Source organism: Chiloscyllium plagiosum, chromosome 22, assembly GCF_004010195.1.
Source record: "Chiloscyllium plagiosum isolate BGI_BamShark_2017 chromosome 22, ASM401019v2, whole genome shotgun sequence".
NCBI classification, from domain to species: Eukaryota; Metazoa; Chordata; class Chondrichthyes; order Orectolobiformes; family Hemiscylliidae; genus Chiloscyllium; species Chiloscyllium plagiosum.
Window position 1 is genome coordinate 42474918 of NC_057731.1, and position 20884 is coordinate 42495801.

At 38.8% G+C, this 20884-nt stretch overlaps 1 protein-coding gene across 4 annotated transcripts in view; it reads right to left on the reverse strand.

The window, feature by feature from the left end:
• entpd1 (ectonucleoside triphosphate diphosphohydrolase 1) overlaps positions 1-20884 on the reverse strand; it is a 121268-nt gene that overhangs the window by 5385 nt on the left and 94999 nt on the right. Inside the window, exons 7-11 of one of the 4 annotated variants that reach the window (XR_006314956.1) lie at positions 12184-12234; positions 8364-8621; positions 7411-7527; positions 6164-6273; positions 792-926 (exon numbers count right to left, since the gene is read on the reverse strand). Coding sequence is in view for 3 of the 4 variants with exons in the window: in XM_043712869.1 (XP_043568804.1) it covers positions 795-926; positions 7411-7527; positions 8364-8621; positions 12184-12234 (558 nt within the window). In the remaining variant the exon portion in view is untranslated. Of the gene's footprint in view, positions 1-791; positions 927-6163; positions 6274-7410; positions 7528-8363; positions 8622-12183; positions 12235-20884 lie in introns of those variants that run through there. The other 3 variants (XM_043712869.1, XM_043712871.1, XM_043712870.1) reach the window with 3 other exon arrangements.

Below are 20884 nucleotides of genomic sequence, written 5' to 3' on the forward strand. Positions count from 1 at the left end.
ACCTATTTCCCTACATTCTATATCGTCCATGTCCTTTTCCACAGTAAACACGGATGCAAAATGCTCGTTTATTATCTCCCCCATTTCCTGCGGCTCCACACAAAGGCCACCTTGCTGATCTTTGAATGGCCTTATTCTCTCCCTAGTTACCCTTTTGTCCTTAATATATTTGTAAAAACCCTTTGGATTCTCCTTAACTCTGTTTGCCAAAGGTATCTCATGACCCTTTTTGCCCTCCTGATTTCCTTCTTAAGTATACTCCTACTGCCTTTATACTCTTCTAAAGATTCATTTGATCTACCTTGTCTATACCTGACATATGCTTCCTTCTTTTTCTTAACCAAACCATCAATTTCTTTAGTGATCTAGCATTCTCTACACCTACCAGACTTTCCTTTCACCCTAACAGGAATATACTTCGTTATCTTATTTCTGAAGGCTTCCCATTTTCCAGCCGTCCCTTTACTTGCGAACATTTGCCCCCAATCAACTTTTGAACGTTCTTGCCTAATACTGCCAAAATTAGCCTTCCTCCAATTTAGATTGGTGAAGGGGGAAATCAGGATTTGGTTAGGGTTAGAAGACAGACAGCAGAGTTTTGGATGTGCAGAAGATTATGGAGGATGGAAGGCGAGAGTCCAACTGGGGATGTAGAAAGCTCTAGTTTGGAGGAGGCAAAGCACAAATTTCTGCAGTAGATGAGTGGGTGGTGCAGGTGACAATGGGCAATATTACAGGTGTAGTTGTCAACAATGGTTTGAGATACTGAGAAAAATGATAAACAGGATACAAACCTTTTTCAAAAACATGATTGTTTTCCAATTACTGGAGGTAAAATTGTAATTCTGCAGGAGGCTGAGGATATATTGTCCAGCAAAGCAGTTTTCACTCAGATATTTTTCATTTATTGAGAATGAATTTCTAACCTATTAAAGAATAAATTGATATGATGAAGAGAAACCAAATATGCAACTCCTGCGATTAATTCACATATTCATTTCTTTAAATCTACAACACAAGGGATGCAGAAATTAGATTGTCAGGCAAACACTATTGTAAACTGGGGAACTTGTAGTTACAGCAGCATCAAACAACATTAACAGAGCCAATCCCAAGATCAAGCTACCACTTAGATGCTTTGGAAAATGTATTTGTAAATAGTGTACAGGCTGGTGTGTTGTCATCATGTGACTGCTTTCTCCACTCTAAGTACTTTCACTTTCATTGGGAGCAGGTAATAAACACTTTTGAAATTGCATCAGAGTCCAACAGAAATTGTGCTGATTTTCTGAGCTGAGAGAGCGCCAGTTCCTTTTTTTTTTAGAAAGAAAGCAAAGAATTAAAATCACATTCTGCATCTAGGAAGTGCTGAGTGTGAGAAAATAGGCGTGAATTGTCCATTCCCTGATACTATAGAAAATTAAAGGAATGAGACAGAGCTGGAATTTTTTTTTTACATTTTCTTTGTCAAGGCTATGAAATAGATACAAAAAACAAGACTGATCAAATAAGAGCAGCAATCCTGTTTTCAGTGCTGAGAAAGGTAGACAGGATGGTTAAGGCAGTGTTTAGCATGCTTGCATTCATTGCTCAGACCAGCGAGTATAAGCATTAGACTGTCATGTTCAGGTTCTCAGGACATTGGATGAGGTCACTTTTGAAGTACTGTAGCCCTGCTACAGGAAGGACATTATTAAATTGGAGAGGGTTCAGGAAAGATTTACTAGGGTGTTGCTGGAACTGGAAGGTGTGTGTTATGGAAAGGCTAGAAACTTTTACTGCAATGAAGGTTAAAGGGTGATCTTATACAGGTAAAATCATGAGGGGGCATAGATAAGGTGAATAGCAAAGGTCTGTTCTTTAGAGAGGAGAGTTCAAAACTAGGGGACATTTTTTTAAGGAGCGAGGAGAAAAATTTAAGAGACCCAAGGGGCAACCTTTTCTACAGAGAGTAGTTTATAGGTGGAATGAACCGCCAGAGGAAGTAGTGGATGCAGACACAATTAGAATGTTTGAAAAGACATTTGGATAAGTTCATGAATATAATAAAATGTTTGGAGGGTTATGGGCCAGACAGACAAATGGGATTAGTTTCTGTTTAGGAAACTTGGTCAGCATGGACCGAAGTGACTGTTTCTATGCTGTATGACTTGAAGCTGCTAGATCTCACTGAGGAGCAAATAAGACAGACTGAAGAAATCTGAGGCCTTGAAAACATTCATAAGTAACACTGATATAGAGAGTTCAATGTAATTTATGCATGCGGCCATCAGGAGGACTGGGAGAGTATTGATCAGTATGAGATCACACTGTTGCATCTGGCTGAATCCTTTGAGTTTGCACAACTGAAAGATGATCCCAAAAAGATAACAGTGTCTTAGGCATTAGTAATTCCACTGTGAGAACGTCTTCTGAGAGAGGTAATGTTTACTATTAAGAGCTATTGACATGTGCTGAAGATCACATGTGGTCAAGTATCAGCTGAAGTGAATTAATGAAAGAACAGGTAAGGAACTGCATTATGCTGATAGACATTCCAGGTTGAATGAAATCAACGTAAAAATATTTGCAGAAAATAAACAGCAGAAAAATACCAGAGGGAAAGGTGAAAGGAAATTTGTCCAGTGTGGAAAAACCAGTGTTGTAACCACAAGAAGCAGAATTACTTTGCATTCAAAGTATAACTAGAAAGAAATAAAAGCTGATCAAGATGATTGCTGAAGAGATGTCATCCAAAATTCTGACGAACTGACTTTATGATGATACTGACTTTTTCACTATGACAGGTTGGCATTGTGAGTTCTCGAGGTGATAAATACTTTGTGACTGTTAACCAGAAGGAGACATGTAAGACATCATCATGAGCTTCACAGACCTGTATGAAGTGGATTAAGGCAGTGACTTGAAAATTATGGTAAAGTTGAGATTATATGTTGGAATGATACTTTTCCCAAAGCGGAAAAGTGAAGCTGAGAGCTCAGTCCACAGAGAAGAAAAATAGTCCACAGAGAGGAGACACTAGACAAATTCTTCTCCTCTCAGCTGAAGCAAGTCTAAACTTGCTAAGACTGCTAACCCCAACACGTGCCAGAAATGATCTGAGCATTTTGCAGACCCCAATGCCAGACTGCTGACCAGATCCCATATGATTACAAAGATGTTTTTATAGATACAGAATAATGGGTCACACATTGCAGATAGAAAGAAGGAGGAATTTCTTTTCAGAAGGTAGTGAGAATTTGTGGAATTCTTCACAGTTAGAGGCAGAGTTACATATGTGCCAGACTGATAGATTTTTAATCAGTAAGGAAAGGAAGGATTATAGGGGAAAGGCAGGAAAGCAGAGCAGTGGGTTATCAAGTCAGCCATGATCTCATTGAATGGTAGAGCAGACTAGATGGACTGAATGGGCTACTTCTGTTCCTATGTCTTATGATTGCACAAGGTCTTGGATATCTTACTGGTGAATGTCATCTCAATGTGAATGAGAGTGAGACCAATTCAAAATCTGCCAAGGAGAGCTCCAAATTCCTTCAGTCCAGCTTAAAAGACAGGATAGAAGAGAAAGAAAACAAGGGAGTGATCAAGAAAGTAATAACTCCTCCAGTCTGGATTAGCAGCATGATAGCAGTGAAAAAAAGGAAGAATGAGAGAGTTCACAGATCTAAAAGTATCTCAATAAAGTTTTGAATAGATTTCATGACCACATTCCAATTGATGAAGAAATTTCACCACAATTTGATGAGGGAAAAATCTTCACTCGGTGTGAAGGATGGTTATTGGCAAGTGAAGCTGAATAAAAGCAGCAGTTTTCATAGAATCTACCTACATCCTGGTCTCCATTCAAGAGATACAGCTCTTGATCCTCATGGCAGTTGGTCTTTCCACCAGTCCTAGAGTGAATCAATGCAGACAGCATATGATAAATCAGTGAGATTCCCAGATTGGAATCTATTGTGGATGATCAATAAGATTACGCTATGGATATGATAAAAGAGGACATCACAGACCACACAAAAATCTAGTCAGTCAGCTTGATAGAATTCACAAGAATACCTGAAGCTGAATAAAAAGATGCAATTAAAAGACAAATTTTAAGTACATGGATCATGTACTAATTGCAAGTGATTTTGTCTAGATCCTGAGATGGTGAGAGCTGGAACAAACATTCAGCAATCAGCAGGTATGAAAGCAGTGAAAAGATTTTTTTGGATTTGTGAACTATTTATGAAAGTATTTGCCCTAATTTGTCAGCAGAGTGTGGAAATCTTTGCAAGCTCACTGCCAAGGTATTGGGGCACAGAAGAAGATGCTGCTTTCACTCTAATCAAACAACTAGTGATGGCCCCAGTGCCAAGGTATTCAGGCTACAATGAAGGCTCAATGTTCTGCCAATGAGACAGGAGTAGGAGCAACCTTTGTGCAGCAAAGGCAACCAGTTACATTTGTATCTAGGGCATCAACGTGAACAGAATGATGCTACACTCAGACCAAGGAAGAGTGTGTAGCTATTGTGGAGAAAGTAAGGACTGCAGATGCTGGAGATCAGAGCTGAAAATGTGTTGCTGGAAAAGCGCAGCAGGTCAGGCAGCATCCAAGGAGCAGGAGAAGCGACGTTTCGGGCATGAGCCCTTCTTCAGGAATGAGGCCTCATTCCTGAAGAAGGGCTCATGCCTGAAACGTCGATTCTCCTGCTCCTTGGATGCTGCCTGACCTGCTGCGCTTTTTTAGCAACACATGTAGCTATTGTCTTTGGTTGTGAGTATTTTAATCAATACCTGTTTGGGAGAGGCATAAAATACTTCAAAGGATCTTCCTCAAACTGTTTTATCACTCCAAAGCATCTGCAAATAATGTTTCTTTGTTTGGAGAGATATAATTTGGATATGACATACAAGTACATGAAAGAGATGTTCATTTACAATATACCATCAAGAGCAGCATTTCTGAGAAGACAGTTGAAGATGCGAAGATAGAGCGTGAAATCTTCCAATTTGATTGAGAAGTAATAGTTTGACTTTCTCTGGAAGTTCTCAACCCAACAGATGTTGAATTTGTAGGACAAGCTTCTGACCAAAATCAAACAAGCTTAATAACAAGATGCAGCACTCCAAGTTCTGCAAGATGTAGTGACCATGGCCTGAGATCTCCAAGGCAAAACATGTTGTTCTAAGATAGCATTGGGCATACAAAGATGAACAGATAGTCCAAGATAACATTTTGTACAAATAAAATAATGTTCCCATGTCTTGCAAGATGAGAAAAGAGATGCTGAAGCACTTCCACGCAAACATTACAGTATTGATTTTAGTCTGAGGAAGACAAGAGGAGTGCTCTACTGACAAAACATGAGCCATGAGATTCAGGATCAAATCAGCCAGTGCAGTGCTTGTAATGATTATCAAGCTAAGCAAAGTAAAAAGCCACTCACAATATGTGACATCCAAGACAGACCACAGATGAACCTTGGAGTAGATGTGTTTACTCTCATAAGATTATCTTGTCTATTAATGACATTAACTACTGTTCTGACTACTGAGAGTTAGACCAGCTAACATCAGTGACTGCTAGAGAGACTGTAGAATTCCTGAAAGCATACTTTTGACATTACAGCATTCCCTGATGAGTGACTTAGGCCCTCAGTTCATTAGTGAAGAAAGATTGGGAAATTCAACACCATGCATTATCTCTACACCATCCCCAGTCAAATTAAAAGACTGAAGCAACAGTGAAAATCAGGAAAACCATAAATATTAGTAAGATAGTATGATAAAATCAAGGTGAAATGACAGAAAGCCAAATTTCACTTTCATAGATCTGCCAAATCATTGACAGAAGTGGAGAGCCAGAGTGCAAATGTTCAACACTCAACAAGAGTAAGCCCACATGTCAACTTGATACCTGTGCAGAGTAATTGTCACATCAACCATATACAGTGAATGTGAATTAGCAATATAACATCACAACTGTAGACCTATATACAAGTTTTGAAGTTGTTCCTTCACATCAGCAACTGATCAGGAAGATGTCATCCCACCATCTACCCCAAGTACAGAACAATTATCAGTCCCATGGGTTGGCTGTTCCTCAACAAAGGAAATGGCTCAGCAACAACAAGTACTGTTGTATTATAGAGAAGATTCCAGATCAGATAGGCCTGTACCTTCAAGACATTATATGGCATCATGACATGTGATGTTCTGGTATAAAGGTACACGTTTCCCTGCAGTCAGTCTGTCATTGAATCAGTGTAGAATCTTCAGCCAGTCAGCTCTGTGTATGCAATGTACAGTTACATCATTAAACAGAGAATACAGACTGCTTGTAACCTATAATATTGTAGGCATGTAAATAGTTATTATAAATTGACTTCCAGACATCTGTCTCAACAAGAACCTGGCTTGCTGTGGTAAATACTACATGAACTAACATACAGAAAACCACACAGTGAGACAGTTACCATGTGACAACACTCCTTTGAGAAGAAACCTAATCCTAGGAACAAGTAGATCCCAGACAAACCACCAACTACATGCACATGTACCATTCGTAAACATGCACAATTTAAGGATGGTGTGCATAACTAACCTGCAGAGACTTCCAAAAATGGGATTAGCTAGAATTAAGACAGTTTGTTAGTGGATTTTCTTTGTGAACTACTGAGAGAGGGTAACACGTGGCTACAAAATTTTAATGCATGTGATTTTTTAAAAATGAAAATGGAGAAGTTTGGAGAAATGCAGTGATACATATTGGCTGGCTTGCTGTAGTCATATGACCTCTATGGCTGCTGAGTGATTTCATTTGAGTTGTGGCATCTATTAAACATATTACTTCAAACATTCCTACTGATAAGAAAAAGAAAACTAAGATAAGAAAATAAGGTGAGGAATGAAATAACCTGAAGGAGGGTGGAGGGAAGGCTACAAACATTGGAATGTAAAAAGAATAGAGAAATATTGTCCTTTTGAGGATTACTGGCTGTAGCTTTCTGCTCTTATATTTGCTTTCCTGGTTGGGAAGCAGCAATATTGGACCAGATCTTCTATTTTCTCATGAAAGTTTGTACTGCTTCTTCAGAAGTCAAGACTGTTGTATGATGCCACTCTCATCAGTGTTGTGACTATGTACCTGGACTTACCTCAGTCAGCTCAGTACGAAGGCAAATGGCAAATCCCATGGACCTCTTGCTGAATTCTACCTACTAATCCTCTTGTACTGAGAGCTCCTTTTGGTACATGCCTGAGATTTTGCAATAAAATAGATTTCTCTTGCAGTAGTAAACTCCAGCTCCAGTAAGGGCCAACCAGTACTGTGTCAGTCCCAGCCCTTAACTGCACTCTCTGATTCTGAGGCAGGAATAGCTTGTGTTGTCGAAGTGACACATCAGGCCAAAGAGCTCACACCTACCTCAGCCCATGGCTTCAAACAGAATGCCTTCACCCTCTGCTGTGCTGTGGACAAATCATAAGGCTTTTCACTTGTCAGATTAAAAAAGTCCATCACAAAATAATATGCAGAGAATGCCTGTGGGAACAGAAGGAGAAATGGAATAAGGAAAATAAATTTTGATTAGTCAGCATTCCTCAACCATGATTGTCCCACAAACCTTAACTATTCTCCAGAATATTGTTCAACTTTTAAAACGATGTTTGATTTTCTCCTGCAATACATGGATAGGAAATCCCAGGATATAGTCACAGGGACCAGTGCTATAATACCTTATTTAATCTCACAGTATGGAAAGAGAACTCTCAGCCAAGTAAATTTAACTATGGGTTAGCTCTGACAGGAGAAATAAGAAGAAATAAAGTGGAGTGCTGTGTGATTTCAGAAAAATTGTTTTTACATTGAAAGGAATTATCTACAAAATGGTTTAGAGTGGCCTGATAATGTCACGCTGAAGCTTGAGAAATATCAAGCTGAGAGAAAAACAACAACATGATACTAAGGAGATACAGATACTGAGAACGTATGTGTAGACTAACAGGAAAGGACAAAAATCAGGAACCAGTGCATGGTCATGTCAGCGAAGATCATAAAAGCATCAAAGAAAGTAGCTGAGAAGGGTTTGAAATTGTCTGGTCTGTTATTATAGCAAATTGTTAAACAGATGATTGGGGTTAATTGATTGAGTGGACAGAAAAGAGTACAGCCTTGACAAGCTCTGCATGTAAACTGGTTATTAATTGGAGACATGGGTGGTTTAATGGTGATGGGTAAGGTTGAAAAGTAACACAGGTGGTTAGGTGATTGGAAAATAATCGTGTGAAAGCACTTCTGTACTGTGTCACTGAGGGAGCACCTGTTTACATTGTTTAGTTTAGAATGAGAGAGTTTCATACAATATACATAATACTTACTCCAAATTTTCCATGGACCTTTGGCTGATAAACCCCATTAAATGAACAGCTGCTCCAGGTACAAACACTGAAATTAAAGATGCTTCTGATGTAGCGATCGCATTGGTCAAAGTTCCCTGTCCCAATGATCCTCACCATTTGCTGAATTATATTGTGCTGTGCAGATGTGCATGGACTATTAAATAATTCAGTCACATTGATTGTTCTTATGTATCCTTTGTTAAAACAGGGGTTCAAAATGGTTCCATTGTCAGTAATCTGAAAAGAAACAAAAAGTCAATCTATTCAATACAGCTAATACTTAACCTGCACACACAGAGCATTTAAATTTTGCGCTGATGTTTGTAAGGCCTATGCTAGCATGCATACAATCTATTTAGGAGCTGGACTGTTGGAAAGCCAATGGCAGGATGAATTTGAGATTAACTTTAAAGATCTTAGCCTGCTACCTCATGGTGAGGCAGTGGCAAAGTGGTATCTTCACTGAACTCATAATTCTAAGGCCCACATTTATGTTCAAACTCCACCTTAGCAGATGGTAAAATGTGAATTAAATTAAGAAACCTAGAATTTAAAGAGCTGATCAAGTGACAGTCATGTAACCACAGTCAATTGCCATAAAAATCAATCTGGTTCACTAATGTCCTTTAGGGAAGGAAAACTATTGCCCTTACCTGGCCTACATGTGATTCCAGATCTACAGCAATTTGGTTGACTCTGAATTTCCCTCAGAATTGTAAAAAAACTAGCATCCAAATTCAGCAGATAACAGGGAAGACAAATAGAATATTGGCCTTTATTTTGAAGGGAATGGAGTATAAAAAATTTGGAGGTCTTGCTGAAAGTTTACAGGGAATGGGTCAGATCACCTTTGGAATATTGTGAACAGTTTTGGTCCCCTTATCTAAGAAAATATACATTTCCATTGGAGGCAGTGCAGAGAAGGTTCAGTTGGTTGATCCTTGGCATGGATGAATTTTCTAATGATGAGAAGTTGAGTAGATTGGGCCTATACTGATGGGAGTTTAAAAGAATGAGATGCAATCTTATTGAAACATTCAAGATATTCAGGGAGTTTGACAGGGTAAAGGTTGTTTCCCTTGTTCTAGAGTCTAGGACCAGAGGGCCTAATCTCAGAATATGAGGTTGCCCACTGAAAACAGATGAAGAAGATTTTCTTCTTTCAGTGGTACTGAATGTGTGAAATTCTTTACTGCAGAGAGCTGTCAAGATTGGGTCAGTAAGTATATTCAAGACTGAGATAGACAGATTTTCAAACAGGAAAGGAATCAAGAGTTTTGGGGAAAAGACAGGAAAGTGGAGTGGAAGATTATCAGACCAGCCATGATCTGATCGAATGGTGGGGTATTTCAATGGGCTGAATGACTTAGTACTATTCCTATTGTTAGCGCGGATGAAATGATATCACTCCGAGCCCAGAGTGTGGTTCAACAATCGGTAACGTTTATTACTGCAGTAACGCCGGCGGAGGTCCACCGAGGTTCAAATCTCGGCTGCTCTGCTGTTCCCGCACGCAGCTTCATATTATATACTTTTAGTTGTCAGGATGTGTGAGATTTGAGGATGAATGGGATGATAGTTCCCCATCATCACTGGAGTAGGTGCGAATAGGCTGTTTCCTGCCGTCCCAGGAGAGTTGCAGGGCACGCACAATAGGGTGCTAATTGGTTTATGTAAAACGGGTCCGGGTATTATCTGTTTGTCTCTCTCTGTGAGGGCAGGGGCTAGCACCCCCCCCACCCCCTTTGTTACCTTGGGGTGTTGGTGTGTATTGGCCTGTCTGTACCTGTCTGGTGGATGCCTGTCCTTTGTGTCAGAATGGCTCCGTATCGATGGGTATGTGTGTGTTTCAGTCAGTCTCTTGATGTGATTAGGAGATGGGTTTCCATATTTAATTAATTCCGGAGTTTTGGCCCATGAGTCATGGGTAATGTTGGTCTAGTGTGGACTCTATCTGTCCTCTGTCTCCTATCTCCCAGTCACGTGGGCAGACTGGCAGCTGCTGAGTTTTTGTGGGTTTTAAAGCTGCGACTGCTGTTTAAAACACAAAAATGAATTCTTATAATTTCCTGATATAGGCATAGTCCCGTGGCAAATGCAGGGCGGCTCTGATGCCCGCTTGCACTATGGTCCTGTGGGTTCTGAAACAGCCCGAGCAAGCCACTGAGTTCAAAGGCATTTAGGGATGGGGGATGCCAGCGACTCCTACATCGCTTCAAAGAATATAGAGAAAGAAGCTGTGCAAATAGTAATTCTCCTCCAAGCTGCTTTAGAAAAAAAGCATTTTTTTCAGAAGGAGTCAAATTTAAAACAGCAGCAAAAAATGGAGCTGACTGCAAAAGTTTTGGGTAGATATTAAGAATATTCTACTTATAAACAGCTGTAGCCTATGTACAAGGTTAGCATGGATTAAAAAATAAAGTTGGTGCACAAGCATGAAAACAGTAGTTTGTAGGCCTCCAGAGGATCTGGTGTATCCTGATATTCCCTCAAAATGAATAGGCTACGTTCAACAATAATTTAATCTTATGATTCCCTCCAACGTGACAAAACACGTGAAGACATTTCACAAAGTGTAATCAGACATTTGAGCTGAAGAATAAGATAGTGGGAACAGTGACCAAAAGCTTGTTCAAAGAGGTACATTTTTAGGATTGTTTTAAACAAAGATAGGGATTGGAAATATTAGGAGTAGGAACATAAGAACAGGAGTAGACCGTTCAGCCTAACAAGCCTGATCCACCATTTATAACAACTATGGCTAATCGAATACTTCAATGCCTTTTACCTACCCTATCCCCATAACCCTGTATGCCACTGCTAATCAGAAATCTATAAATTTCTATTGTAAACATACTGGAAAAGACTGAACTTCCACAGTCTTCTGTGTTAGAGAATTTCAAATGTTCACAATCCTTTGAATAAAAAATTTCTTCTCATCTCAGACTTAAGTGGCATCCATTTCAGGCATCTTATTTTTAAATAAATATACTTGAAGCTCAAAACTTGAGAGAACAGAGACCCAGTTTGCCCAATCTCTCTTCATAGGATAGTCCTACCATCCTAGGAGCATGTTTGGATGGACGTTGGCCTTGGCAGTTACATTCATTTAAACAAGTAGCAGTGTGGGTCACTCAGCCACTTGAGCCTGGTCTGCCATTCAATAAGATTCTGAATGTTACCTCAAATCTGTACTGCCACTTACGCCAATAACCTTTCACTATTTTGCTTAACAAGACTATTCACCTCGGGCTTAAAAATGTTCAAAAGCTCTGCATCCATTATCTTTTCAGAAAGCGAGTTCCAAAGACTCACGACACTGTGTGAAACCATTTCGCTTCATCTCTGTTTTAAATGGTGATCCCTGAATTTTAAACCCTGGTTCTAGATTGTCTTTGAAGAGAAAACTACCTCTCCACACCAGCCTTGTGAAGACTTCTCAGCATCCTGTTTGTTTCGATGAAGTCACTTCTAACTCTTCTGTACGCCAGCACATAAAAGCTTAGCCTGCCCAACCTTTCCTCCTAAGACAATGCATCCATTCCAGATATTAGTCTAGTAAACTTTCTCTGAACTGCCTTCAACTCATTTATCTCCTGTCTTTCAAAAGGAAATCAATACCATACACGGCACTCCTGATGCAGGATTACAAATGCTTTGCATGATTGAAGATGAAGATATGGTTACCAATGGTCGGCTGAAAGAAGTTGAGAATGCATAAGATATTAGAATAGGAGGATCATGTTTTTTGGAAGGTTGTTGGGCTGATGATAGTATGGCCAATGAAAATTAAACATACTTCTGGGCTTATTCTGCTTCTTCTCCCCACAGCCTTATCCCCTTGTCCATTCTGCAACAAATGATAGAGTGTAATATATCACTGTAATAAAAAACCCAACAGAACAGCAATTGCCAACAGCTTTGAGGTACTTTGAGCATATTTTGTTGCAAATATTTTGCTATCTAGACAAAGATTCATAGAGTCATAAAGTTCATGAAATGACTTTCTATGAATATATAACTATCATTTTGCATAAAAATGGAACATACCAACTGTAATCAGTTTGGGACAGATCACAAAGGTGTTGCCAAGAAAATTCAGGGGATGGTCAACATGCCAAAAGAATTCTGGGTTGAAATTTGAAGAGGAGTCAGACCAGGATCAAGTGGTCAAGAAGAGATGGTCAAGGGAATAAGTTCTTCCTCATTCTCCACTGATCATTTTCAAGATCATTTTTCAATATTAAAAGGAACCTGAACCATCCACATCTTGACCTTCATGCCAAGCATCATTCATAACTAAATTTTGTTTTCTACATTCCTGACAAAAGGCTACATGATTGTATTAAGGCTCACAGACACTTGTCTTTCAATCATCTTACTGGAAGCAAGATTTGGGAAGTAGTCTTTTGGTTTGTTTCTGGTTTCTTCCAGTCTGGCACAACTGTTGACTTGTATCCATTTTCTGGCTAAATTTCACATCCAAATTAAAATATATTGTGCGTTGTTCATTTACTTTTTATTGTTAGGTTCTCATTCATGGATATCAAAAAGGAATTGGATATATATTTGAAACAGAAACTTTTCAGGTCTTAGGGAAAAGAACAGTGGAGGAGAACTAACTGGATACCTCTTTCAGAGAGCCAACACTGTCACAATGGGCCAAATATCCTTCCTTTATGTTGTATGTTTCCTTAATTCTAAACCAGGAACTCTTAGTTTAAAAGTCTCCACTCCTGGATACACCCTAGCTCATCAATGCCAATTGTAAAGCAGTATAAGAATCATTCTCTACACTTTTGATTGTGAACTGAAATGGAAACATTGTTTTAAAATCAAGGATTGTGCAAGCAGTTGCTACACTTTTAAAAACAAGTTACTGAAACTAATTTTGTGTGGTACGTACACTGCTGTTTTATTTTAGTTGGGACATAGCTGTTTGTTGACGGCCTGGCATCAATCTGGGCACTTATTTTTTTCAATGCATTTAGATACATTGTGATATACATCTGGGAGTCAGACCTCCTGCCTAAGAGGTAGAGACACTGCCACTGTGCCACAAGAGCCCTCCATCAGTGTGTGCATGTAGAATGAATCAATTGTTCTTACTAAGTACAGGAATCTGGTTGTTTTTTTCTGTTAAATAGATTCTAACAGACAGGTAAATCACTGACTTTGCAAGCACTAATTCAAGCGTTAACTTTTGTGGTGACTGTAAGTAGTAGTGCAGCTTGTGAATCAGCACACTTTTTCAAGTGACAAGAGAATGAGGACTCATGCTGCATTATTTTGAAGTAGTGTAGTGACAATGATTTTAGTATGGTATTCGTCAGTGATGAAAGTAAAAACCAGGTTCTGTACTGCAAATAAGAAATGGGTCAGATGTTGCAAATTTCCTGCAGGTGGCAGCATTAATCCTGACAGTCTTTAACTCCAAAAGATTTGGAACTTGATTTGGCAAGTTGGTAGAAGTGAATCTGCTTGCTTAAGCTAAGAAGACAGATAGAATTAAAGTACGAACAGAGCATTTTTTGGTTGAGTAGAAAGGCAAGAAGGATCATGCACTCCAGGTAGTGAAACATTCGAATTAGGTAATATTGAATTACAGTTAAAGCAACTTGAACTAAAAAATTGAATTTATGTAAAACTCCGTTATCTCACTTTTTAGATTAGAATCAATCTAAACATCATGGCATAGACAGAGAACACAGGGGGCCAACACCTTCAACATATTGTCTAGCTATCACCATTGTTAACAGGTAACCCGAGAATGCAGCTTTTTAAAAAAAATGTTTGTGATTTACACATGAAAGAAGTGAAACTATCACTGTATTCTAACAGATGAAAGGCTTAAGAGACAATCAATTTTTCAATGTATAATTTCAGTTACATCACACTGTAAATATTTGCTATAAATTCTGTGTGTTAGGATTGAGCCCTCCACTACCACCTGATGAAGGAGCGTCGCTCCGAAAGTTAGTGTGCTTCCAATTAAACCTGTTGGACTATAAGCTGGTGTTGTGTGATTTTTAACTTTGAACTAAAAAGGCTTGAGATGAAATTCCAAAGAGCAGAAAAAGACAAAACAAGAGAGAGTTGAGAAGGAAAACGGTATAGAACTAAAAATGTAAATAATAAAATTAAAATTAGAGTGGCAAAGGATAAGAAAAGGAAGACAAGAGCAAGAAAAAGAGAGAACATGAATATCAGTTGAAAATGATGTCTGTTTAAAAAAAGACAAGAGATGCCAATGCATGTTCTGATGAGGAGAATCCAGTTCATAATCTAAATTCCAGAAAGGAAATGTTTACATTTGTATGGTTCCTGGCAAAATTTGAGGAAAAGAATGTGGAGACATTCTGACCGGTTGATAAGTAAAGTAATGGAAATTTACACTTTGTTGTCACAGGAATTTCAAGGAATTGGAATGCTGTAAACAAAACAGCATATGAGTTGGCTCCATATGAGTTAGTGCCTGAGGCATTATAGGTTTTGAAAATTAAGGAACAGCCTAGGCAAAATGAATTTTTAAAAGTAATTTTGACAAGTGAATATAAATATTAGGACCTGAAACACAGTAACAGGAACAGGAGTAGGCCACTCAGTTTGTCAAGCCAGCCTATTCAATAGTATCAAGGCTGATTGAACATTTCAATATCTTTTATCCATCCCATAATCCTGTGTGTCATTGGTAAGCAAACATATATCAATCTCTACCTTAATTATACTCAAAGACTAAGATTCCACAGCCCTCTATGGTACCGAATTTCAAATGCTTATAATTGTCTGAGGAAAAAAAAACTTCTCGTACCTAAGTGGCATCCCCTTATTATTAAATTGTGCCCTCTGGTTTGAGACTTTCCAACCAGTAGAAACATCTTACCTGCACCTACCTTGGCTATCCCTTTAAGTATTTTGTAAGGTTCAATGCCATTCCTCTCATTCTTCGAAATGCTAGAGAATACAGGTTCGGTTTGCCAAATCCCTCTTCATTAAATAGTCCTGTCATCCTGGGAGCAAGTCTGCTTAATCTTTGTTACATATCCTTTATGGCAATAATATTTTTCCTGAGATAAGGTGACCAAAACTGCACACAGTACTCAAAGTGTGGTCTAACCAAATCCCTGCACAAATGAAGCAAGGCTTCATTACTCCTGTACTGAAATCCTCTTGCAATAAAGGCTATTCCTAATAGCTCGCTGCATCTGCATGTTAACCTTCTGTCACTTATCATCAAGGACACCTAGGTTCCTTTGTATATATACCCTTTCCAACCTCTTACCAATTGAGAAAAGGTCTACCTATCCAATCCTCCTTCCAAAGTGGATAATCTCACATTTTTCCACATTATACTCAACTATCATGTTCTTGCCCATTCACTGATCCTGTCCAATCCTCCTGAATCCACTTTGCATCTTGGTCACAGTAGACATTTCCATTTCGCTTTGTAACATTTCCAAACTTGAAGGTGACACAGTCAGTCAGTTTTCACATCCAGACCTTTGCTATATTTTGTGAACAATTGAGGCCCAAGTACTGATCACATCCTGCCATTATGAAAAAGACCCCTTTGTTCCTACTGTTTTCTTCTGTTGGTCAATAATAATCCAGGCTAGTACATTACCTTCTATCCCATTATTTGTTCTAACAAGCCCCCTGTGAGGAACTTTAATAAAAGCCTTCTGAAATAACGTCCATTGGTTCAAAAGTATCAATTCCGTTAGTAACAGTTAAGGTTCCCTCTAATTATTTTTTCTACTGTGTGGACTTCCAAGGTCCTTGTGTGGCAACAGCTTCCAAAATGGAATGTCAATGCTCGGCACAGTGTCAGCAATCTGATTGGCATGCACAGAACCTCTGAGTAGCTGCACAGCAGGAACGTTAGCAACATTTTCAAAAACTTCCAACAAACTTGCCAAGCATGATTTTCCTTTTCACAAATATAATCTGTCTATGACCAATCAGATCATTATCATCCAAGTGCCTATTTATCATATGCTTTATAATAGATTTCAGAATTTTCCCTACTAATAATATGGCTAACAGGTCTGTAAAATAGGAGCAGCAGTGGAGGATTTGGTCCTTCAAGCCACCTCGGTCGTCTAGTATGTTCATGTCTGATCATCTAACTCAGTGCTCTATTTCTGCTTTCTCCCCATACCTTTTGATCCCTTTAGCCCAAGAACTATTTTCTCCTCAAATGCAATCAATGTTTTGACCTCAGTTGCTCTGGGCAGAGCATTCCATAAGCTCACCACTCTCTGGGTGAATAATAAATATCTCCTCATCTCAGTCCTTAATGGCTTATCCTATGTTCTTAGATTGTGACCTCTGGGCTTCCTTATCATCGAGAACATCATTCCTGCATTTATCCTGTCTAGTGTTTTTATGGGTTTTAAATGAAAGCCAAAGGTTATCAGCCTGACACCGACTCTCCAATTGGGCCTTGGGCAGCAACATAGCTTCAACGCTGGTAAGGCGGGTGGTCTCTCTCTCTCTCTCTGTCCCCTTTTCTCTGCAGTAAAACTGTTTTGAACCTGAGGGAAGCTAGTTACTTTCACCAGTTGTTGTAAGCTGTTGTCTTTAGCCAGTAACTAACAGACTTTTTAGCTGTATACCAATCACCCTTTGCCTCCTGCAAAGAATTGAACAAACCTGGAGGACGTAGATTAAAAAACAGAAAGCCCTTGCAAGTAAAAAGAACATCTCAATGAACCCTATAGACTGGTGCTATTGAACTGTGTTTCACAGTACTTTTTTCTTCACCTTTCAGATTTATTTTCTTTTGTTGCTGTCTGCTTTAAAAAGAGTTAGAGTTTTAATTAGTACAGCCATACGTTGTCAGTTCATTGCTGTGCACTTGTGATTAGAATTTACCTATTTGTAATAAAGCAATAGTTCTTATTAAGTACAGGAACCTGATCAGTTTTTTTGTTAACTTGATTCTATCAAATTTTGGACTTTGCATTCTTTAATTAAATCGTTAACTCTTGTGGTGACCTTGGGCGTAATGCAGCTTGAGAATTAATATATTTTCCTAAGTGGGTCATAACACAAGTCTTGGTGAAGACTAAAGGAAACAATAAAGACACATTTCCTTAGGATCTGCCAGTCTCCAATTAAAGTTCGTACAAGTGACCAGTGGAACCTTCATGACATGTAAAGCCCTCAGTCATTACTTAGATGCTTTTTCTATGGAGGTTGGACATTTGAAATTTTAATTACTGATCTCTTAATTAAAAGAAACCTGAATCAAACAGCCTTCCGCAGTAACATTTCAAAAAATGCATAATATTGGAAACTTCACGGAATGTGATAATTAGAAGTACCTTCTCATACCACTGTTACCATCCAGAATCATCTTACCTTAATTAGCACTGTCACTCTCTGTAAGATCACTACCACCATTCTATGACATTTTAGATACTGTTATACTCTTGAGAACAGAATCTTGCTCAGTTTCTATTTACACATTTTCTTCAATGAGGACAATACTATCCTTTATTAAGAAAGCCATCTACTGTCTCCAGGATTTTATGAGTCCTGTATTATTATTTGAATGTCCCTTCACAATTATGATAATACTGCTGATAAGCATTATATTGCAGACTGTCAGCACAGTTATCCCTAAGGCTACATGAAAATTTTGTCAAAATAACACCAAATTCATTCAACGTACAGTATCAATAACCTCACAAGGCCATTGCAAAGATGCCAGACGTATGATGTCACCATAGTTAGAGCACCTGCAATGAGGTTCCTATCCATAAAAGGAGAGAACTTTGCATAATGCCTTTCATGACCTCATGGCATCAAAATACTTTATAGGGAATGACATTCTTTTGAATACAGACACGGTTATGATGGTAGGATACCATTTCCTTCTGTGAAGGTGCTGCAGTATTATATTTTTTTCAACCAACAAAAATTCGCTATCATTGTAATAATATGTTGACATTGTAATCATTAGTTTTCCATCCTCTCTGATAAGATTTCCAAACTCCAGCAAGATGCTGACCCTCCCGGCAGCAATGCAGCCCACTTGAAGCTCAAGCACAGTGAATAGGTCGTGCTTCCAAGCAACATTAATATTATATAACAACTATAAAAGTCAGAAATCTCAGGATCTATGTTAAAGATATCAATTTCTCAGCATTTTTAATCAAATTCCTGTCTTCTTATTCCTACAAACGTGGTTTCAAAATTTTTATTTCTAACCTTGATGTATTGACTTAGTCTTCCTGCAGAGATTCTTTCTGTTTTACCACCATTATAGCATTCTGATTCAGACCATAGTCCTTCCAAAGGACTGGAGGTGAGTGACTGCAAATCACAATGTTAGGCTAACTGATTTAATGAGCTCCCTCTTATACTCAAACCATTACAGTCATGAATCAATTCATGCATTTATTTTGAAATGGAAAAAATGTCTTTGGAAACATAGAAAATTAATGACCTATTAGGAGGCCATTCAGCTCAGCTTGTCTATGACCAGCTGGAAAACAGTTAGCCAGTCAATGCTGCCTACTGCAGTTGAGAGCCAATGTGACCTTTTTAAAATGTGATGAGGATTTCTGGTTTTTCCATGTTTCAGAAAATGAGGTCCAAACCCCCTCAGAAAGAAAAAAACTAGTGAACCTTGGAAATGGTATGAAGTGTAGTTCCATATTACAGAATTCCTCCAGTTTGGACTAGTTCCCTCATTTCCAAAGTTTACTTGTTTTTACTAATTCTTTCTTCTTTATTGGTGGAAAAAGCCCCTTTTCACCAACAGCCACACACATATTCCCCAACTCTAATCATCTTGCCAATGACCTTAAATCCCTACCCCTCATTGTTGACCTCTGAGCTCCAACAGAAATAAGTCTTTCATATCCATTTTGTCTGGGCGCCATGTAATTTATCTCTTTTCAACATTTTATATGCCAATGAACATAACTCCAGGCTATCCCCACATCTAAAATTCTTCAGCCATGCCAAAGTCTCCTCAGATACTGAAACCCTTTGTTCATATGCAGCAAGACCTGGACAGCATCCAAACTTGACCTGACAAAGTGGTAAGTTGCATTTGCAGACTCAAATGCATTTCCCAATATGGGAGAATCTAACCACCTCTCCTTCCCATTACTCTCTCACTGTACTTTGACCCATGCATTCATATGCTAATCTTATTCCCCAGTGCCAATTTGGTCATAACTCAGATAATAATCCATAGTATATTACATTTGAGTTTTGTGTTTTACTTTAGTACTTAGTTTCTCATACTGCATAGACAGAACCTCCTTGTCCTGTCTTTGTCATTGGTATCTCCAAAGATAGGATCTCCCCCCCTCCCAGTAAAAGTTCCTCTCCAGACCGGAGACAATGTCCTGAGCCCTGGTGCTGGCAGATGCACAGGTGCTTGGATACATACTCATTGCTCCAGAAAACAGTGTCTATTCCCTTAATTACACTGCCCCTACCACGATTATATGGTGCCATGGTCAGTCAACTCATGTGCCTTGCTTTCATCCAAACAAGGTAAATAGCAGTCAAATCTGTTCGACAAATGCAAAGGCTAAATCTCCTGTATTCTTGCCCTTTGCGTCCCTTTACTTGTCTCACTTGTAGTCACACTGTCCTGTCCCTAACCACTGACCAAATCAGATTTAATTTCCTTTCTTATATATTTGATTAATCTTTTCACTAGTTCCAATATTATTTTAAAAGCTTTGGGAATAGAATAGAACTTAATCACTTACCAGATAGTTACCAAAAGTTTCTTCATCCTTAGTGGAATAATAACCAATAACTAGAGGGTGAAAAAGTTAAGACAAAAGGAATGCTTTCTCCTCCTCCTAATTTAACCCTCCTAATCACCAAACTCCCAGCACTCTGTTCAAAGCTATATTCAGTGCTAAGTTGCACTAAGATTACAGGCTTTATACACTTCCAAAACAAAAGAGCTAGCTGACTGCAGTTACAGAAAAACAGGTTTCAGGTACTTTCCTTAATTAGCTAACTTCAACCGTTCCTCCAGTGCATATCTTGTAAAACCCTGTTTAAAGCTGAAAAAAATTGGAACTGAACAATAGATTTCAGGTAAATGTTAATTATAAATTAAAAATATATTTTTACAAAGAGATTAAGAAACGTTTATCTTAATATTAAAGTGGCTTCAAGTGGACAGGGCATGGGAAATGAATATTCAAGGCTACAAGGGCTATCGGAAGGACAGACTGACGGGCAGAGGGGGTGGGGTGGCCATGTTGGTAAGGGATGATATTCAGTCCCTTGCGCAGGGGGATCTAGAATCAGGGAATGTAGAGTCAGTATGGACAAAGCTGAGAAATACTAAGGGTAAAAAGACCCTCTTGGGAGTTATCTACAGGCCCCCAAACAGTAGTCTGGATGTCGGATGTAAATTAAATCAGGAGCTGAAATTGGCCTGTCACAAAGATGTTACTACAATTGTTATGGGGGATTTCAACATGCAGGTAGACTGGGAGAATCAGGGTGGT